This window comes from Delphinapterus leucas, chromosome X (genome assembly GCF_059928025.1).
Source record: "Delphinapterus leucas isolate spDelLeu-1000000601 "Yukka" chromosome X, BTC_Dleu_Yukka2, whole genome shotgun sequence".
In the NCBI taxonomy this organism is placed as follows: domain Eukaryota; kingdom Metazoa; phylum Chordata; class Mammalia; order Artiodactyla; family Monodontidae; genus Delphinapterus; species Delphinapterus leucas.
Window position 1 is genome coordinate 98,784,038 of NC_143150.1, and position 21,179 is coordinate 98,805,216.

General features: G+C 39.6%; 1 protein-coding gene across 1 annotated transcript in view; it reads right to left on the bottom strand.

Annotated features, from left to right (window-relative positions):
* Nucleotides 1-6,983: 6,983 nt before the first annotated feature.
* OTC (ornithine transcarbamylase) overlaps nt 6,984-21,179 on the bottom strand; it is a 56,124-nt gene continuing 41,928 nt past the window's right edge. The window contains exons 7-10 of the mRNA XM_022565605.3: nt 15,698-15,751; nt 15,468-15,617; nt 13,690-13,827; nt 6,984-7,978 (exon numbers count right to left, since the gene is read on the bottom strand). Coding sequence (XP_022421313.1) covers nt 7,919-7,978; nt 13,690-13,827; nt 15,468-15,617; nt 15,698-15,751 — 402 coding nt within the window. The 3' untranslated portion in view covers nt 6,984-7,918. The remainder of the gene's footprint in view (nt 7,979-13,689; nt 13,828-15,467; nt 15,618-15,697; nt 15,752-21,179) is intronic.

Consider the following 21,179-nt stretch of genomic DNA (forward strand, 5'->3'; position numbering starts at 1 on the left):
TTGGAAGATCTGCATAACTCAGTGAACTAATATTTTCCAAATGACCAATGTAGAATCACACATGGGCAAAAGATTTATTCAAAGTGAAGTTTTATGTAACAGTGTAGAAAAGTTCTTGATGTGGTTTCGGATTCCACACTGCAACTAATCTTTAAGGAGCTATCACTTGTAGAGTTTCAGTGTAACATCCAAGAATATTCATGATTATTTGAAAAAGCTACTCCCCTTTTTAACTACTTATATCTGTGAGGCTGAATAGTCTTCCTATACTTCAAACCAACATTGTACCACGGATGGAAAGCAGAAACAGATATGAGAATACAGCTGTCTTCTATTAAGGCAGGCATGCAAAAATACAAATCAATGTCATCTACTCTATTCATTAACTTTGTTTTGGAAAATATAGTTATTTTCATAAAATATTATAGGTTTACTATTATTAGCTTTAAATAATATATAAATATTTTGAAAATTTCTCAGTTTTAATTTCTAATGTGATATATACTGATAGATATATACCATATAAACAAACATCTTTGAGATCTTTATAATTTATGAGAGTATAAAGAGGTCCTGAGAACAAAACATTTAAGAACTGCTGCCTTAAGAACAATTTGAAAACTTCTTCCTTTAAGCAGTTCTAGCCCCAAAGATAAATAAACCCTGATGAGTTGTTCCTAATCCCTTTCCCCTTTTATCAGCTAGACCCCAAGCCTGACAATTGCCAAGTGCCTCAGATTTATTTCACATAAATGTACATTCCCGTCATGCTTTCCTAAGCAAAAGAGTTGTCACTTTAGGGATGCAAGGATTCTTCAATATATGCAAATCAATCAATGTGATTCACCATATTAACAAATTGAAGAATAAAAACCATATGATCATCTCAATAGATGCAGAAAAAGCTTTTGACAAAATTCAACACCCATTTATGATTAAAAACTCTACAGAAAGTGGGCATAGAGGGAACCTACCTCAACATAATAAAGGCCATATACGACAAACCCACAGGAAACATTTTCAGTGGTGAAAAACTGAAAGCATTTCCTCTAAGATCAGGAATAAGACAAGGATGTCCACTCTCACCACTATTATTCAACATAGTTTTGAAATCCTAGCCACAGCAATCAGAGAAGAAAAAGAAATAAAAGGAATACAAATTGGAAAAGAAGTAAAACTGTCACTGTTTGCAGATGACATGATACCATACATAGATAATCCTAAAGATGCCACCAGAAAGCTAATAGAGCTAATCAATGAATCTGGTAAAGTTGCAGGATACAAAATTAATGCACAGAAATCTCTTGCATTCCTATACACTGACAATGAAATATCAGAAAGAGAAATTAAGGAAACAATCCCATTCACCATTGCAACAAAAAGAATAAAATACCTAGGGATAAACCTACCTAAGGAGGTTAAAAGACCTGTACGTAGAAAACTATAAGACACTGGTGAAAGAAATCAAATATGACACAAACAGATGGAGAGATACACCATGTTTGTGGATTAGAAGAATCAATATCGTGAAAGTGACTATACTACCCAGAGCAATCTACAGATTCAATGCAATTCCTGTCAAATAACCAATGACATTTTTTAACAGAACTAAAACAAAAAATCTTAAAATTTATATGGAGACACAAAAGACCCCAAATAGCCAGGGCAATCTGGACGGAAAAAAACGGAGCTGGAGGAATCAGACTCCCTGACTTCAGACTATACTACAAAGCTACATTAATCAAGACAATATGGTACTGGCACAAAAACAGAAATATAGATCAATGGGACAGGATAGAAAGCTCAGGGATAAACCCACGCACTTATGGTCAACTAATCTATGACAAAGGAGGCAAGGATATACAATGGAGAAAAGACAGTCTCTTCAGTAAGTGGTGCTGGGAAAACTGGACAGCTACATGTAAAAGAATGAAATTAGAACACTTCCTAACACCATACACAAAAATAAACTCAAAACGGATTAAAGACCTAAATGTAAGACCAGACACTATAAAACTCTTAGAGGAAAACATAGAAAGAACACTCTTTGACATAAATCACAGCAAGATCTTTTTTGACCCACCTTCTGGAGTAATGGAAATAAGAACAGAAATAAACCAATGGGACCTAATGGAACTTAAAAGCTTTTGCACAGCAAAGGAAACTATAAACAAGACGTAGAATCTAGAAAAATGGTACAGATGAACTGGTTTGCAAGGCAGAAATAGAGACACAGATGGAGAGAACAAACGTATGAACACCAAAGGGGGAAAGGGGGAGGGGGAGGGGGGACGAATTGGGAGATTGGGATTGACATATATACAGTATATATATACATATATACAGTAATATGTGTAAAATAGATAACTATACATCTTTATGTATATATACAGTAATATGTGTAAAATAGATAACTAATAAGAACCTGCAGGGACTTCCCTGGTGGCACAGTGGTTAAGAATCTGCCTGCCAATGCAGGGGACATGGGTTTGAGCCCAGGTCCGGGAAGATCCCACATGCCACAGAGTAACTAATCCCATGCGTCACAACACTGAGCCCATGTTCTAGAACCCGCAAGCCACAACTACTGAGCCCGTGTGCCACAGCTACTGAAGCCTGCATGCCTAGAGCCCGTGCTCCGCAACAAGAGAAGCCACCGCAATGAGAAGCCCGCGCACCACAACGAAGAGTAGCCCCTGCTCACCACAGCTAGAGAAAGCCTGCGCGCAGCAACAAAGACCCAATGCAGCCAAAAAGAAATAAACTTTAAAAAAAAGAACCTGCTGCATAAAAAATAAATTAAAAAAAAAGAGTTGTCACTTTGATTAGATTTTTGCACTTGTTGGCTTCCATGTTTCGGTTTGGCAAAGAGCCAGGCCGCTCACCTGGGTAGCATAGGCATTCACAAAGCAGCTTCCAGAAGGAGATGACTCAAGCGAAGCTGCTGGCTTCTGCCAACTTCAGAAGACAAACTCATTCTTTGCCTTTTTTTAGGCAAAAAGCTATTCTACTCAGTGTTTCTGATGGTGGGATATAATTTTGTTATTAAGGGCCAAAGAAAAAATATAAAGTATTAAAAACAATCAATCAAATAAAAGGGGGCTAATATTTATTTAGTGCTTGCTTTAAGCCAAATACTCTTATATATGTTAATTCATTTAATCCTTTCAGCAACACTATGAGATGGGCATTATTATTCTCATTTTACAGATAAGGAAAGTAGGATTAGATGGCTGTTATATAGCAGAGGAGGGATAAAACCCAGGCCTCAGTGGCTCCAAAGACAGATTAATAGAGGATCTGGGTTATGTCAAATGCTTTATGGTGGTGCTTTATGGATGTGGGGATAAAGACACCTCAAATAATTCTTTAGAATTAATTACCTCATACCAATGATGATTCTCAAAGTGTGGTCCCTGGACTGGCAGCATTGGCATACGTGGGAACATGGTAAAAATGCAGATTCTCAGGCACCAATCCAGACCTGCTGAATAGGAAGCTTTGGGGGAAGTGAGGAAGGCAATGCAAAGGGCAGACCAGCTGTCAGAGTTGCCGACCTCTAGTGTTTAACTGTGACAGAAATAAACCTGCAATATTGTCAGTTAACTCAAGTGTGCTCTTCTCCGGGGAGAGCAAATTGGTCTCCTATTCCATGCAGCTAATAAATTCCTCATTATGAATTTCAACATGTGACAGGAAAATAATATTTGTTATTTATAATGTTCTGCTTCCTTCTTAAGGAAGACTGATCCTGGTAACCAGAAAAATTTTTGCTTGCTTAAGCACGAGCTCTTCACCATTTGTCTAATGGCCTCTTATCTTCCTGCTCCTCCCTTGATGCCTGAAGGATCAGCAGTACGGTACAGACCTCTGAAAAATCTTATTCATGGATCTTCTTAGATCAGATTCCCTGGAAGCAGAGCCTGAGTTGGGGATTCCTGTGCAAATGATTTATTGAGGAAGCACTCTCAGGAGAAGAGAAGCAAGGGAAGGAGGTTAAGCCTCAGGGAAAGCTAACCAAGGATGTGGTCTCAGACAGATACTGGCTTCAGCCTAATCCCCAGGGAAGCTCTGGAGCATGAATTTAACCACAGGGTTGGTCCTGCCTAGAAGGATGAGAGCCAAGTTTTTGCACACCTCTCTATCAGTTACTCACTGACTGTGGACTGCCAGTAGTGGGATGAGGGTGAGAGTGTAACCTCCTGGGATAAGTGGTTCCTGATGGCTGAGGGTAGCAAAAGGGGCAGCTGTGAGCCATTAGTATCCAACCCTGACAGCAGCTGGGGGGTGGGCGAACCCAGGTTAATAGACATCTGGTTGAGACACCAACAGCATCTACTACATGAATGCTTTTTGGATCACTGTTCACATCCCTGAAATCTGTATCGATCTCTGCTTAGGTGTGAACTCTCCTCTCATCTGTTGGCCTCATAGAATCCAAGTCCTGGACCGGCCAGTTTCCTATTCCCCATTCAGCCATTGAAGTAAGTCAAATCAAGTGGCTACATTTGTAGGATCCCAGATAGTTTGCAGAGGGTGTTGAACACATGCATTATCCCTCCCTGTAGAATATCTTTCTATCCTAGGAACATTTTATTGTTATTTCCTGTTTCCTTCTTTTTTAAAATGAAGGGATGATCTGGATCATTTCTAAGCCTCATTCCAGTTTACAAATTCACTTGCCTAACGATTTTGCTGCAGAAGGCAGCTGTTGTACCTGCATTGCCTCTGGGAATGAGTTTCACAAAAACATGGATAAGAAACTAAGTCCAGTGTCATTGATACAAGTCAGGCACTGTTCAAACTGTGAAAAGATTTAGTCCATATAAAGGAGTGCACTTCCACTTGTTCTGACCACGATTCTTTTATCAATAATTGATATTAAATTTAGTGGATAATTATGAGGGATGAATGACTTTAAAATATTAGAGAACTGCAGAGTTGATTGCAAATTCCTGCCTCAATGATCTGTATCATGTGTTTGCCACACAAAAATGCACAGATACTATCATTCCCATTCCCAATATTACAGTGCGTCAGCACTTAAATTAAGGGCTTCAGGAAGGTTTCACAATGGCAAAGCAATGTATCGTTGAAACTGTGGCAGAAACTGAGGCAAAACTGCAAAAGTATCAGTGAAGTGTCCCTATGTGTCTCCTTTTAATCAAGTACAAGCTGATATTGAAAAAAATTCCTGATGTAAATAAGTGAAAGTAGGTCTACCCCGACGAGATACTGGCCCTTTGTGTGACTTAAAACAAAGCACCTATTCAGGTTTATAAAACACTGAAAAGTGTCCCCTCTTGCTGGACAACTTACAAAAATGTCATTCCTTCCTTCTGGCTGTAAGGCCTATAAGGAGGCACAAGCCTTGGTATCTGAAGTACAGACCGGGTTTTAACCCTTACTCACACCTTTTACCTGAGACCTTTGCACAGAGTACATCTTGCATGTCAGTATATAGTGTTCCTGGTTGTAGGTGTCCAATCATTGTGACTTGAGCGGTTTTCCATTCTTTGATATGACCTTTCGTATTTGTCATCAATCCTACAAAATTGCTGAGTAGCACCACGTCTGAAGACATGCGCAGCTCATCTCCATTGATGAGACTGTCCAAGACAAAAATGCCCAAAAAAGAATGTGTTCTGGACACCCTCTCTGTATGTATTCTTCATTCCTTTTTATCATATGAGAAGATTTGCCTTGGAACTTTGTCATTGGACCAAGAGGCCCTCACCATTTTAACTGAAGTTCTAGGGTCGCTTATTTGTGTAGGAGCTCTAAGGTGGCATTGCCATGCTAATCTATGCAGATCTTTCTGCCTGGGGGTGTTACAATAGTCAAATTGTTAGCACAATGTTTGTTCGAATATCTGACATTGAATTATTTTTCTAAAGTTCCTAGAAACATCACTGCAGGGAAAAAAGAAAACAACTGATAATTCTTCCCCTACATGGAAATCATTGCAGTGTAATTACGTGGTGTTTTTACTTCCATTGTTACAGTGGAGAAAGCCTGGAAGAAAGGAACTCTTTGACTAGTTATATTAATTAAGTCGATAGCATCTACTACACCAGCAGCCCAAGGGTCATTGCTGGAGTTTTTGTTAATCTGTGTCATTACAGTAGTTACACAGGAAAGGGAGTGAGGGAGAAAGGGGTAAAAAGAAACAGGAGATAACATACCTTTGGAAAAATTAATATCAATACTAAATCTTCCTTCCCGGTTTTCTTTATTCCTGACAATATAAATAATGTCTTCTTAAGATGAAAAGTTAAGAAAGCAAATAACTTCCTACAGGCTTAAGGTTGAGAACAGTGTTAATTTGTGTGTTCATAAAAAAGAAAGATTTGGGCCGTTTTGAGGTAAGGTAACTACATTTTGGCAAGAAAATGATACAAGTTCTTTCTGACTGAGGGAAGATTATACCATTCTGTTTGGTTCAGAGAATAGCCAGCAAAGAGATGAGAGCTCGTTACCATAGGAGACTATTTAGAAAGTGGAGTGATACTCAGGATTATGTCCTTTGTGTGTAGACTCATGGCACCTCCTAGTTAAATTGTTCTTACACCCTCTGCCGAAAGAAGATAGTTCATGAAACTCCACACTTTCTTTCTTAAGTGCTCCCAATAAATTACCATAAACATGAAAGTCACCTTTGATATTTACTGGAAAAATTGATTTTTTCCTGTAATATTACGAGCCTTCCTCCATCTCCCTACTAAATATGTTTTATTGCATCTTCATTGCACATGTGATTTGTAATTCATCTCATACTCCCTCATTTAAGTCATAGCTATCTGCTGAAGAATAGCAGTCAGCCAGCCTGGAAACATTCTTCCAATAGTAGAAATGGAATATAAAGGTAATTACTTTTCTTGTCCTCTGTAAAATATGTTACTTTTTTAAAGTTTCAGTTATTTAACATTTGAACTAAAGATTTTAAATTATATCATAATAATTCAACAATACACATTGTGTTCACCCACAAGAGACATCTAGCTTTAATTACATAATAATCCAGTAATGAAAAATTTTATTATCTTGAAGAAAAATTAGAGGAAAAAAATGGACTAAATGTAGCAAGTAGTAGAATTATGGAACTACCCAGTGTGTGGTGTGATTAGATTTGTGACAAGCACAAACATGAAAAAATTAAATTGGGCCTGCTGGAGAATTTGAACCTACTAAAATGTCACTAATGGATGTTATATTCCTAGCTAGGTATTCATGGTTTTACCACTTGTTCCCAAAGGCTTCTGTAGGCTTGTAACATTAAGTATTTATTATAGAAAAGAGATGTGTGCTCTTGAGGGACCCTCCTTCCACAAATGACTAGAAAAAACTCCAGAGTTTGGACATAATTATAGCTGTTTTTCTAAGAATTTCATCATTTGCCTCCATAAGTGAATGTCTGTCTACCTCATTTGCCTGAAAATTGTATTACATAAGCAAGACGGATCATCTGGCTCCTTTGTTGGTCCTAGGGGATATGAACACAGCCCACAAATCTACCAGCAGCTGACTGTCTGGTAAATGTTTACTTATAAATTAGTGTGGGTGATAATTTATTAAGGTAATAAGTGTAGATTACATTTAATGGCTTAGGCATTATGTGTTATGAACACAGTATTTTATGTTTAGTTGAAGCAAATGTATATGACTACGAATATGGTACCCAAATGTAACTCAGAAATTGTGAATTAGAAAGTTTAAACGAAGTTAAGCCACGTGTTACAGTGCATCAGCACTTAAATTAAGGGCTTCAGGAAGGTTTCACAATGGCAAAGCACTGTATCATTCACCTATACCCTGTATCAAGATTTGTTTATTTCTTAGATTCTCTTCTCCTTCCCTCATAAACTGACTCATTCTGTTACTGAAGAAGATGGTTTCTCTCTTGAGAAGCATCACGGCATTAAAACTTTGGCTTCTGGAGCTGAGGCGAGTAATCTGTCAGCAGGGACACCATGACAGCCTGGGATGACACACAGAGAAAGAGAAAGAAAGAAATGGGTAAACATTAGCAAGAGTCTGTTTAGGGACCTACGGAAGAGGATCCAGGTTGCAGCTTTGAAGGCCTATGGTTGAAATGTGTTTTCCCGAGGAAATGATAAGGGGACGGTTCTGAACTAATATTTATTTTTATTTGGATAAAGGGAGGTCAGGAGGGATCAGGGTGACCCAAATACATACACAAACACCATGCTTATTTAGGCCTCATTCCAGGACTAGTGGGGGAGAGAGCTGAAGTGAGATTCCAAGGTGGTAGCCATGATTGGATTTTCTAGTCATAGTGAAACCTAGGTATTGGCTGGTTTTAGAGAAATAGAATCCCTCCCATCCTTGTGTTTACACTGTGGTTTGGCTACTTGTAACCTAGAGAAGGTTAGAATAAATCAGATGTAGAGTAGTTAAGGTAAATCATTTAGGTTAATGAATAATGTCTTTCCGAATCTGGGTCCTCATGAAAGAGTATTTATAACCAAGAGTGCAGCTTCCCATTAGGCTGGCAGCTACAAATGGGAATTTTCACCTTTACTCTTCCCAACTTCCACAGTAATGCCAATAGTAATAAGATCAGAAACAGTGATGACAAATGTTGATTGAGTGCTTACTATGTACCAGACGAAGTGCCTTATCATGTGTTAGTCGGTTAAGAAGTATTTGCCAGGCAGTGTGCTAGGTGCTACAGTGAGGCAGAGAGAACTGTTTGTGCATTGTCTCATGTAACGCAACAACCTTCTAAGGCAGCTTGTGTTATTATCACTTATAGATGAGAAACTCAATCCTGGAAACAACACAGAGTACAGAATTGGGTCTGGACCCAGGTTTCTCTGACTCCACTCTTAAGAGGTAGTTTTACTGCCTTTCAGGTACTTGCTCTTGCTTTTTGACCAAGCAAGAGCAGGTCTTGTCTTTCAGATGTGCCCATTGAAAGTATTTATTGAAGAGTTACCATGTGCTGGGCCCTGTGCTGACTGCTTTATGTGCATCGTACTATTTATGATCCATTCCTACTATGTGAGGTAGGAAGAGATATAAAATACAGATGAGGAAACTGAAGCATAGGTATTTTCCTGAGTGGTGGTAGTAAGGGGTGGATCTGGACTTGCCTGTCCTGGACCTTGACCACCATTTTCATATGAATAAACTGGGCTTAGAGGAGTTATGGTACTTTCCCAAGATCACACAGAGAGCCAGAATATTAACCTGATTTCCAAAGCCTATGTTCTAGAACCAACCAGTACTCTGTATTGCCTTCAGGCTACAAAAATGTATTGAGCACATATTTAGGGTATTTGTCAGGTACCCTTCTAGGTATAATGAAGGACATTACAGACAAGATCAATGCTCTTATGAAGGAGTTTTCATTATAGGGAGGGGACAGGCAAGAAACAAAAAAGAAAATATCAAGGAGTGATAAATGTCATTAGAAAATAAAAAACAGGATAAAGGAGGCTGGGGAACCATTTAAGAGAGGGTGGCCAGGAAAGATCTTGTTAAAGAATGACATTTAAGTTGAGATCTGAATGGCAAGGAGAAAATAGAAAGGTCAAACACTGGGATAAGAACATGTTCCAGGAAGATATTTTAAGCTTTTTTATGGGTTCCTGGGATCACATCTCAGGTTTGGTTTTGTTTTTAATGGTCACTGCATATGTCAAATTTATTTTCAAATATTAAATCTTAGAAAGTCAGTTAGGAATGGAGTTGCCAGATTTAGTTAGACACATACATACATATATACATATATAAATAAATAAATAGGCATTTCAGATAAACAATGATTTTTCTTAAACTATAAATATGTTCCAAATATTGCATGGGACACGTCTATACTAAACAATTATTTATTGTTTATTTGAAACTCCAATTTAGCTGGGTATCCTGTATTTTATCTGGCACCTCTAACTTGGAGAGAAGAGACAATAAAATACTATGAACTACGTTCGCAATAGTCTTGTGTATCTAAGGGTCATCACAATAGCAGTGCTTTGAAGTGGCAGATTTTTTGCAGGATCCCTTTAGGTTACTTCAGCTCCACAGTAAAATTTGTAGGTAGAGGAAGAAACCCACCTGACTCTTCATGAGTCCTACAGCCTTAGTAATTATTGAAAAATACAAAAGGTAGCTTTGTGGGAAGGAGAGCATGCATGTCCGTGTGTGTGTGTGTGTGTGTGTGTGTGTGTTAAACAAAGAGATCAAAAGGCCTGTGCCCTATGGAGAGAATGATGTGATTACTGGAGTGTTCTGAACAGCACTGCTGGAAATCGCCCAGCATGAAGTCCTTAAAAAGCTACTGTGACTGCTGAAAGAGTACACTTTTGCTTTAAAAATGTTATATGCTTTTAGAACAAGCCCTTCACCTTATTTAGTTATTACATTAGTCATTATGGGCACCTCAGAACTTGAGGATAGATTGTATCTTTCCTTCCTTCTTCTATCCTGATTGTAAATGAAATTGTGTGTGTGGAAATCATTCTCTAGAGAGTAGTGCTATCCGATAGGACTTTCTGCCATGATGGAAATGTTCTATGTCTGTGCTGTCCAATACAAATAGTGTAGCCACCAGCCATATGTGGCTTTTGAGCACTTAAAATGTGGTTAGTATGTCTGAGGAATTGAATCTTATACTTTATTATCTTTTAATTAGCTTAAGTCTAAATTTAGGGACTACCCTGGCGGTGCAGTGGTTAAGACTCCACGCTTCCACTGCAGGGGGCGCCGGTTCGATCCCTGGTCAGGGAACCAAGATCACACATGCTGCACGGCACAGCCAAAAAAAAAAAAAAAATTCAATACCCACATGCGCCTCGTGGCTACTGTATTGGATAGGGAAATTCTAGAGGAAAACAAGTATTGTGCCTTTAGAACATCCCAGAAGACTCTATCACAGCAATGCTGAGCCTAAATGCCATTCTAAATAAGCTGTCTAAGAATAATTTCTTTGCCTATGAAATAGGAATTTAGACTAGACAATCTCTAAGGTCTCATCCCTCTTGGAAATGCCATGCTTCTAGGAATTGTACAGGCTATGTGGGGACTGCACGGTGTTCATTTTTTTATCTCCAGTGCCTGCCAGAGGGCCTGGCACACAGTAGATGTTCAGTATATGATTGCTGAAGTGAACTTAATTCAATGGGACTGCCAAATCATCTGGCTCAGAGACATAAAGAGGACAGCACGTGTGTCACCAACCCCCTTCCAGAATCCATGTCAGGTCTCACTAGTCAGTTATGCCACTCTTTCCTTCCAAGACCACAGGCAGGCTTAGAACCTTCTGAACATAGGACTCTAAGTAGCCTGTTAATGAGATTGAGGACCTAAGAATTAAAATCACTTGCCATCTATATGGCTTGATCTGCTTATTTTATATGTGAGGAAACTGGGACCCAGAGAGGTAACACTTATGCAATATGACACAGCTGACAGTTGTGGCATCAAAGACAGTTATAGAATTCAAGTGTCCTCGCTCCCAGTCGAGTATTCTTTCTATTTTAGAGTCTCTACTTTCATTTTAATATGACTGTGCCTCTTGTTTTCTTTAAAATATGTTTTCCCATTAGGGAAAGGAAGATGGGAGATGGAGAGATGGTGGTAGGACTTAGATGGTGGAAAATGGGTGGGCATAACATTTCACTGTGTGTATGTATAATATATACACTCCAAACATTTCAATTATGTGAATGCATTAAGTACTTAATTTTTAAAGTAAATTCAATTGAAAGATGTGCATAATAAGCTCTTTAAAAATTCAGATGTGCAGAGACTCTTCATAAATGATATTTTAGAAAGCTTACTTTTAGTTTCCCCCTCTGAATTCCAACAAAGGACCTATTTTAACAGATTTGGGTTGAAAACAATTTATCTTTGTAACTTCAGTCATCCTCTGATAAAGAATAGAGCCTGAGGCCAATTCTTTGCTATGTTTCTTCCTGAGGTATACGGGTTGGAGAGCTCACATTTCTTTTTTCGTCATCTGGATCTTTGCTCCTCAAAATGTGGTCCACAGGACAGCAGCATCTGCATTACCTGGTTGCTTGTTAGAAATGCTGAATCTTGGGCCCCATCTCAGACCAAATCCAAACCTGCACTTTAACAAGATCCCTAGATGATTCAAATAGACATTAAAGCTTCAGAGGCACTGGTCTAAATGACATGACAATTGCCATTTTGGCCAAAGTTAGTGTCCTGAGGTGGCAAGCTGGAAGGTACAGTAAAAAAAAAAAAAAATCATCCCTCTTGTTAGATATGACAAATTTAGGCCTGATACACAACTTTTCATTGCAAAGGGAGTCATGATTGGCTTCTAGTCAGCTATAGTAGAGCTCAAATCTCTGCTGGTCACTGCATTAGATCAACAATGAAGATGATAATGGTGATGATAATTATAATAACAACATTTGCAGTGCATTAGATGACATGCTAAATGTTTTACATGCATTATTTAATGCTCACAATAACCCTATCTATATCCATTTATAGATGACATAAATAATTAGCAGATAGTCCTTTCCAGCTTGTTTTTATCTACTCCGTATACTGAAAGCTATAAACTACATTTCCCAGACTCCCTTGTAGCTGGGATGCAGGCATGCCACTCAGCTGCATCTTGCAGCCATGAGTGAACAACGTGCAGTGGAAGCCACCTCTGGGAGATTGGATCTTCTAGTTCATATGCAAGTGGGGGAAACTATAATGGACTATCTGGCATTTAGTTTCCAGGGCATTAGGTACCAGGCTATGGGTGCCTGTGTCAGTGGTGTTTTGGTTACAAAAGAACCACAGTGTTTCTCGGCAATTTTCCTGCCTGTGTTGTTTCTGAATATGTGGTATACAAGAAGGATTCGCTGCACCCTCTTTCCCCAGAGATTCTGGGAGGTGCCTAATATCTTTTAGCAAATTCCTTTTTATTTCTCTACCTGAAGGGGACTCTATTGTTTGCCAGTAAGACCCTGGCTGGTATAGTAATTGAGATCAGTTAAATCGCTAAAAGATGGTGGTACTAAATTATGGCACTGGAGTATTCCGTTTTCCAGAAAAGACAATGGTGTTTGGGATACTGTAAAGCAGAGGTGTGAGGTTAATATTTCCTAGAATAGTGGTGATGAAGATGAAACTAGTGGCATTTTGTTAAAGGGACCAATAATTTTTAAGATTAGTCTTGCTGCAATTTTGGAAATGTTCTATACCTAAAAACAAACGTGTCTGTGGGGCTAAAGCCAATAGAGAACCAAAACAATTATCTAGGCAAGGAATGAAAGGAAGAAAGAGAGGAGAAAGGAAATAAGATTTCTTTGAATGCCCACTTTGTGCCAGGCACTGAATTAGGGGCTTCTATAAACATTAACAAGGGGATATTAAAATTATTGTATAAGAATTATACAACTTATCATGGTTGGCAGGCAATGGTGGCTGGTGCTCACACTGATCAAGAACAGTAAGAATTTTGACTAAAATAGATATATTTCGATGGGGGTCAGTTTTACCCCATTGAAAATATACTATAAATGCTTTAAGCAATAATAATCTATTATGAACTTTCTGAAAAAAAAGTAGATGCTATCTGAGCAAGTAATGTATGTGGGTAATCCCAGCTGCTTATTATTTACCAAAAGGCATGAATGACCAAGTAGGAGGCCACACAGAGAATTCCCTCTCCTCCAGTCACCATTTCTTGCTTACCATGATTGTCCACTTTCTGTTTTCGGCCTCTGGGAATACAAGTGATCGTGGAGAATAAAACACTTCATCGTCCACTTCTTCTGGCTTTCTGGGCAAGCAGTGTAAAAATGTCCAGTCTGAAGCAGCAACTTTAGCCATCTAAAGAAGAGATGGGGTTAAGACTGTGTTTTGACTCTTATATGTGGCTATCACATTTGTCTTCTTCACAGTCAGAGTCTCTGACTCTGACCCGGGGTCAAAGGTCAATGCAAAGGGAGAGATAAAGGGGCAGAGTGAGGGTTTAAGCTCAAGGCACCCATCGGAAATGTATATGGTACTTTCAACTTATGGAACTTTCTAGTCATTTTTTTTGATTTGGGAGATCACCACTCCAAATTAAACCACTAACTCAGTTTTCTGGTACTCTGTCTAGTGAGTTAATGGACACTTCAGTAAGGAACTCTACTAGGGTAATATGTGGCTGATAGCAAAAGTCACCAGTTATACCCCAATGTATTTTAAAGGTTGCGTTTACGTGATAGTGTTATATTTTTAGGTTATCTCAAAATTATGGTCTTTAGCACTTGAAGCATACTTCATTACTAGTTAAAACAATTTTGAAAAAGAGCTCTGAGATAGGAGTGCATTAAACAGGATTATGGGCACTATGCACTAGGTGGTTCATTCTTCATGCAAATGTCCTAGTAATTTTAATTTTCTCTAACAGTTAATTCCTGAAAATTACATTTTCCCATCCATTTTCATCGTTCACTTACAGATTCAAAACTACATTCCCTCATAAATTATTACCTCAAAATTACTGCCTTTGTACTAAATTTTTTTTGTTTTTGTTAAAGAAACAATAGAAAATAGGCAAAGGACAATGTGATATAATATGAAAGAATATTATAGTTTATAGAAAAAGATATGGAAATCGCCAATAAACATGAAAAGATGTTTAACTTCATTAGTAATCAGAGAAATACAAATTTTAAAAAGCATGAGATACAGATTTTTAAAAGTTAAAAATGTAAATTGCAACTAAGAACGGAGAGAGTGTGGAGGGATTATAAATTGTCAATCCTTTTTGGATGGGCAGTTTAGCAGCATTTCTCATATTTTCAAAAGTATATACCACTTCACGCAGAAATTCTCCCCAGAAGGAGGATTCTATTCTCTAGTAATACCTGCACAAAGAAATACATATAAAATGATCTTCATTGCAGTATTGTTTGTAATTGGGATAATTGGAAATAGCCTAATTTTTCGACAGGAAACATTTTAGGTAAAATATGTTCCACTCATACTTTGGAATTCTATGCAGCCATTAAAAAGAATGAAAAATATCTGAATGAATGGACAAGAAAATCTAAGATTTGTTAGGTGGAAAAAATAAGTCACAATAATATGTCTAATCTACCATTTATGATAAATCATTAGGGGTGGAGGGGTGTGTGTGTGTGTGTGTGTGTGTGTGTTTGTAGGACTATGTAAATACACAGAAAAGGTCTGCAAAGAGACACAAAGGGCAAAGAATTCTGATGCCTCCACCATTGTGAGAGGGAAAAGCTTGCTTCTCTCTTCTGCCTGGGTTTCAATTCCTTCATCCCAGACAAAAGTGTCTTTCCAAAAGACAGAGCTAATCTTCAGGAGGAGAGAAATCACTGGGGGATACAGTCAGTGAGTCCTTTATAGGGAATGAAGGGACAGTCTGTTCTCCCCAAAGTGAATGAGTGATTAGATGATTCTGGCCTTTATGAATGGAATTAATGAACCTTAAGAGAGGCATCAGTTTGTACCTTCATTGTAACCTGGTAACCCTGGAAAGCCTGGAGCCGCTTTTTCTTCTCCTCTTCTTGCCCCATACTTATCCAAGTGTCTGTAATTAATACATTGCCTCCACGAGCCGCTTCCAATGGATCGTTCATCAGTGACAGCTTGGTACCATTCTGGCATACACGAGCAAGCCGGTTAAAGAACTTCACAGGACAGGGAAAGACAGTTACACCTTTACATATAAGGAGCATACCTCCTTGGTATACTGCTCTGCCAACTTGGTTATGCTGGGATCAGGCTCATAACCCTGCAGGGGGAAGAATGAACTGTGATTTAGGTAGTTTTCTTATGAATGCCTTCTTATACATGCATTATTTTCCTTTCAACAATATCCCTGCTCTCCTTCCTGTTTTTGCTCTAAGTTGTAGCTCAACCATGTTCAGTAGAATATGATGTTGACATCTAGAATTTCAAACCTTAATGGTGCTTTGGGGGAATTTTAAAAGGTAATCAATTGCCCCATTTGTCTTTTATTATCTTTGACCTCTTTCGTCATAAAGACAAATGGGGTGTGGTGCTTTCCAGCTCTCGGTAGCACCTCTTCTTGTCCTCTAATAGTTTAAGAGGATTATATACATAATTCTACAACTTAATGCATTTTTGTTGCAGAGTCTCTCCACAAGCTGTTTTTTTTTTTAATGCTATTTTTGTCTGAAATGCTTTTTCCCACCCACGCCGCGTGGATAATGCTTTCGGGTCGCAGCTCAAATGTTTCCTCCTCAGAGAAACCTTCCCTCACCACGTGAGCTAAATACTCAGAGCCCACATGCACACATCTTACTCTTGTGCGCTCACCGGCCAGGGTTCTGTGTGCAGGGAGCTTGCTTTGAAATGGCCTTTGCACAGCAAGTATACAGTTTTTGTTGAAATATATTCGTTTGGGTTGGTTTGGTGAGGGCAGGGTCGGGACTTGGGTGAGGCAAGCGCTCACTGTCAGGCGTGCAAACACAAATTTTGCACCCTGGGTACCTCACTTGCTCAGTCTGGTCTGAACCCTAGGTGGGGGGCGACACTGTGGGAAGAGCTGAAGTCCCCCAAGCTATTCCAGACCCCACAGGTAACCCCTCTGCCTCCATCCTCACCTTCCAATCTGCTCTATACGCAGCAGAAAGAATTGTTTTCTCCGAAGCCTTCAATGTTTACTACTTGTTTCTTAAGTCGAAGCCGATTAAGAGTATCAAGGCTCCCCGCCGACATCTCCTGCTTCTGTCTCTTTTAATTTTGCTCAACATCTTGCTGCAGGAAAGCCAATCTCATTGTCACCCTTGTACACGTCTTGCCCTTTTCTGCCATCACAGCCTTTCACCCTTGCACACCTCCCCCTTTGTCCCCTTCCGGGCGTCTTCATTGGAACATGTCAGCTCCTCCTTTATCAAAACTCTAGGCCTGCCTCACCTCTGGACCCTCCATGTGGAAGGCTTGTCAGTCCAAACACCATAATTATTCTCATCATCCTCCATCCTTCTTGTTTTTCTGAATTCTTAGAATTTATTTTTGACTCGGTTTTATAAATTCTCAGTAGGACGTTGCGATGGGTGCTGTGATGTGTCACCCAGATCCCCCTTCATGAATTAGAGACTTACTGTCCCAGCTGCTGCGTGTGCGCCAGACGACGGCTTTCAGCTGTCAGCCCTCTTCGGGCACTGCCTCAGCTGCACAGAAGCCGACTCACCCAGGGTCACGTACCCTTCCAAGGCCACCTGCATCCAGTGACTGATTGACAGGAGGACATAAAAACCTGACTCCATCCTCCCAACTTGGGACAGCCCTAAATGGCCATCTCAGATCTAGAATTCTCCATAAGGTCGGCTGAGTTTGCTTTTGGGCCTGCATCGCAGTTCGGTTTCTCCCTCTGCCCACTCCTGCTTCCTTCGCCTCCCTTCTCAAGGGCACGGTGTCATAAACATCCTGCACATCCTGCATGCCAAACTCTCAGAATCTGCTTCCCAGGAAACTTGACCCACAACAGGCGCGTTCAGATTTATTCATTTGAAATTGTGTTTATTTGCACATAATTATCTATAATAGTTCCTTCTCTCATTAAAAAATTCTTGAGGAAAGGAACTATCAGATGACGATGATACCTGCAGACATTTTAGCAGCTTTATCATCCTCAAATAGCCATAAATTCTGGAGCTTTGTTTACTGAAATTTGGGGACGGTCATTAATTTAGTAAGGCTTGCTAATTTAGTAACTAATGTTGTGACCATTCATACTGGTAAACATAAATGCAGAGGCTTGGCTATTACCCCATGTACCTCCTGCCCTGAAAATTTAGCTTTCCCTTTGGAAAGCAGGTTTTATACTCCCTAAGTATAATCATTCTTAGAGAAGGAATCAATAAGCACTTAGAGAACCAACAGAGAGGTTTGGAAATTAGAAAATCACCCAACCTTGCATGCGCTGGGCCATGACTGAGAATACAAAGAGGAACTCTTTACTCACAGCTCAGCTTTCAATACTAAATCACTCAGTGGCTTTTACATAAATCTTAAAACCAGACGAAGAAGGTGATTAACAGACCCAGTTCAGTCTAAATATTCACTTAGAACAATGTTAAAATCATTACCATCAATAGTTTATGGAACAATTTTACAATCAAGGACAAAATTATGTTTTCTTGAATATGTAAGTTATTGGTTGAAGAATGGAGAAATAGATTAACTATGGCCTTGGAAACTTTTCAGTGCTTCTTAAGTTTACACTAAGTCTCCTAGGTTTATCTTTAAAGGAAATAGGTCTACTTATAAATTGATGGAACAACTTCTACACTTCAGACTTTCCAGAAGACTTTTTAAAACTGTTACTCCCACCAAAATTTAACCAGCTTTTAGTACTCTTTATCATTTAAATGAGTTTCTGCATAAGAACAATACTGAAATTATAATATTGGGATTTTTTTCCTTTGATGTTAATAAAACATCTTTGACGTGCAATAAAATGTTTAAATCATGTATTTCTCCAACAGAATAAAACCTTTCCAAAAACACCTTATGGCAGGGAACAGCTATTGTCAACGTATGTTTTATCTGTAAAACCCAAATGCAGTAAGAGTTTGCATTAATATAAAGCCCTTCTTCAAGCTAGATTTGTAGTGAGAGTGTGCTAACTCTTCCCATAAAATGAAGAAGAGCTACCTTATTCACACGTCAGATCCGACCCTTTATTCCAGTTCATGCTGAATGAAAGAGGATTACCTGTTGTAAGGGTTAGCTCTCTGCATCCCCAAAGTTTACTATAATAGGGTGGCTTCCAATATATGCTGCTGCCTATGCCTGACATTTCTTCTGTGGCAAGTGTATTAGGTAGAACAGTGTCCTCCAAAAATTCCTTCCCCACCAGAACCTCAGAATGTGACCTTTTTTAGAAGTAGGGTTTTTGCAGATATAATTAGTTAAAAGGAGGTCATACTGGATTAGGGTTGGCCTAAATTTAATATGACTGCTATCCTCCTAAGAAGAGGAACATTTGGACAAGAAACACAGACATAAAGGGAAGAAGATGGAGGCAGAGATTGGAGTGATGCCGCCACAAGCCAAGGAATGCCTGGGGCGACCAGAAGTAGGAAGAGACAAGGACGGATCCCCCCCTAGAGGCTTTGGAGGGGGTGTGGCCTTGCCAGCACCTTGACTTTGGACTTCTAGTCTCCAGAGCTGTGGGATAATACATTTCTGTTGTTTTAAGCCACCCAGTAGGAATTTGTTATGGCAGTCCTGGGAAACTAAGGCAGCAGGTGCATTGACTCAAACTGGTTCAGCAAGAACACTAGGGAAAAGCATTTTGTTTTCTCTTATTTGTTTTATTTGGTTTTGGAAGGATGCAGCAATGCTAGTGCTCTACCCAGATGCCCTCAGAGGACCCCGTTTTCCATCTTTTGCCCCCTCTCCCCATTTCAGCGTGCTTTTAACACCTTACAGTCACAGCCCTTCTTCAGAAGATGGCCCTCTGGCCACCGACTGCTTTTCCTGCCAAACGTGCCAGGGGATTCACCACCCTACCTCCCACGCTGCCCTTGGCCAATGACTGGGTTCCAAGGATAACAGCCCATCTTCCTTGCCTTGGGTTGGGACAACTCTGGGGTATAACCTACACTCCAGAGCTCACTTGTTGGATCAGGCTGAAGCCCCCTTCTGTGGGACAGTGCCTGACATGGCACTTGGTTGACCCAATAACCCTAGCTTGCCTGGGACCCTCCCAGTTTTAGCACTGATAGTCCCATGTCCCCAGAAAGCCCTGGGTCCCCCTTAAACTCAGGAAGCAGAAGCAAGGAGGAATTTTTAGGCCTCACATATTCACCTCTGAATGTCTTAGCTTATCAGAGTGAACCACAGCAGTGACTACTGAGATAACAGCAAACACATGCCCGGTCAGAAACACTGGTGGACAATTTTGTGAATCATCATCCCTTAATGAGAAGATCGGTTCTATCTTTTACTTCGTTTCTGAAATGGCTTCTATTTAGGGGAGCTTTCCCTTCAAAAGACTCCCGATAGGAAATTGTAACTAATGAGAAACATAATGGTGAAAATAATTCAGTAGAGAGGGGGTATGTAAAAGGTTCGGTGGAGATCCTTCAGGACTGATTTGTGTATGAGTCTCTTGTAGAATTAGTTTTTATCCTCTAAAAGGCCTACTTATTTTGTATGAGGCTGGGAGTATCTTTTTTTTTTAAGTTTTATTGAAGTATAGTTGATTTACAATGTTGTGTTAATTTCAGCTGTACAGCAAAGTGACTCAGTTATACATATATATTGATACATTCTTTTTCATATTCTTTTCCCTTATAGTTTATCACAGGATATTGAATATAGTTCCCTGTGCTATGCAGTAGGACCTTGTTGTTTATCCATCCTGTATATAATAGTTTGCATCTGTTAATCCCAAACTCGAGGCTGGGAGTATCTTAACATAGGGCTTCTCCTAGGGGGATCTGCACTTTTTTTTTTTTTTTTTTTTTTGAGGTATGCGGGCCTCTCACTGTTGTGGCCTCTCCGTCTCCGGGGCACAGGCTCCGGACGTGCAGGCTCAGCTGCCATGGTTCAGGGGCCATGACTCATGGGCCCAGCCGCTCCGCAGCATGTGGGATCTTCCCGGACTTGGGCACGAACCCGTGTCCCCTGCATCGGCAGGCGGACTCTCAACCACTGCGCCACCAGGGAAGCCCTGCACTTTTTTATTTTGGTGTATTTATTTACGGACTTAATATGTAGGTAGAACATTTACATGTTAAGAAATTCAAACCACATAAAAGGATATACTGTGGAAATAAAGTCTCCCTCCTACCTCTATCCTTGAATCTCCCAGTTTCACTTCTCACAGACAACAATTATTACCAGTTTCTTGTGTATCATAAAGGGTTACTTTGGACCTATAAAAGAAGTCACGCTTCCCATACATCCTGTGAGAGATTAATAGCAGGGTAGGAAGTAAGTGGGGGTAGCTTCACAGCCAGGATTCAGATTTAAAAGGCTGAAGGGCCCCTGGATTTGAGTTTTGAAACACTAAGCTGGTGTACATGCCATTGCTGTGTCCTTTACATTAGAGTGAATTTTTTTTTTTTTTAACCAAATCGTAGTACTCAAAAAATGACAGCATCTTCCCCATGCCTTTTGGGATTTCTACGCTGTCTGGATTTCATTCCTTTCTTCAGCCTTTGTGGTAGCAATGCACAAGA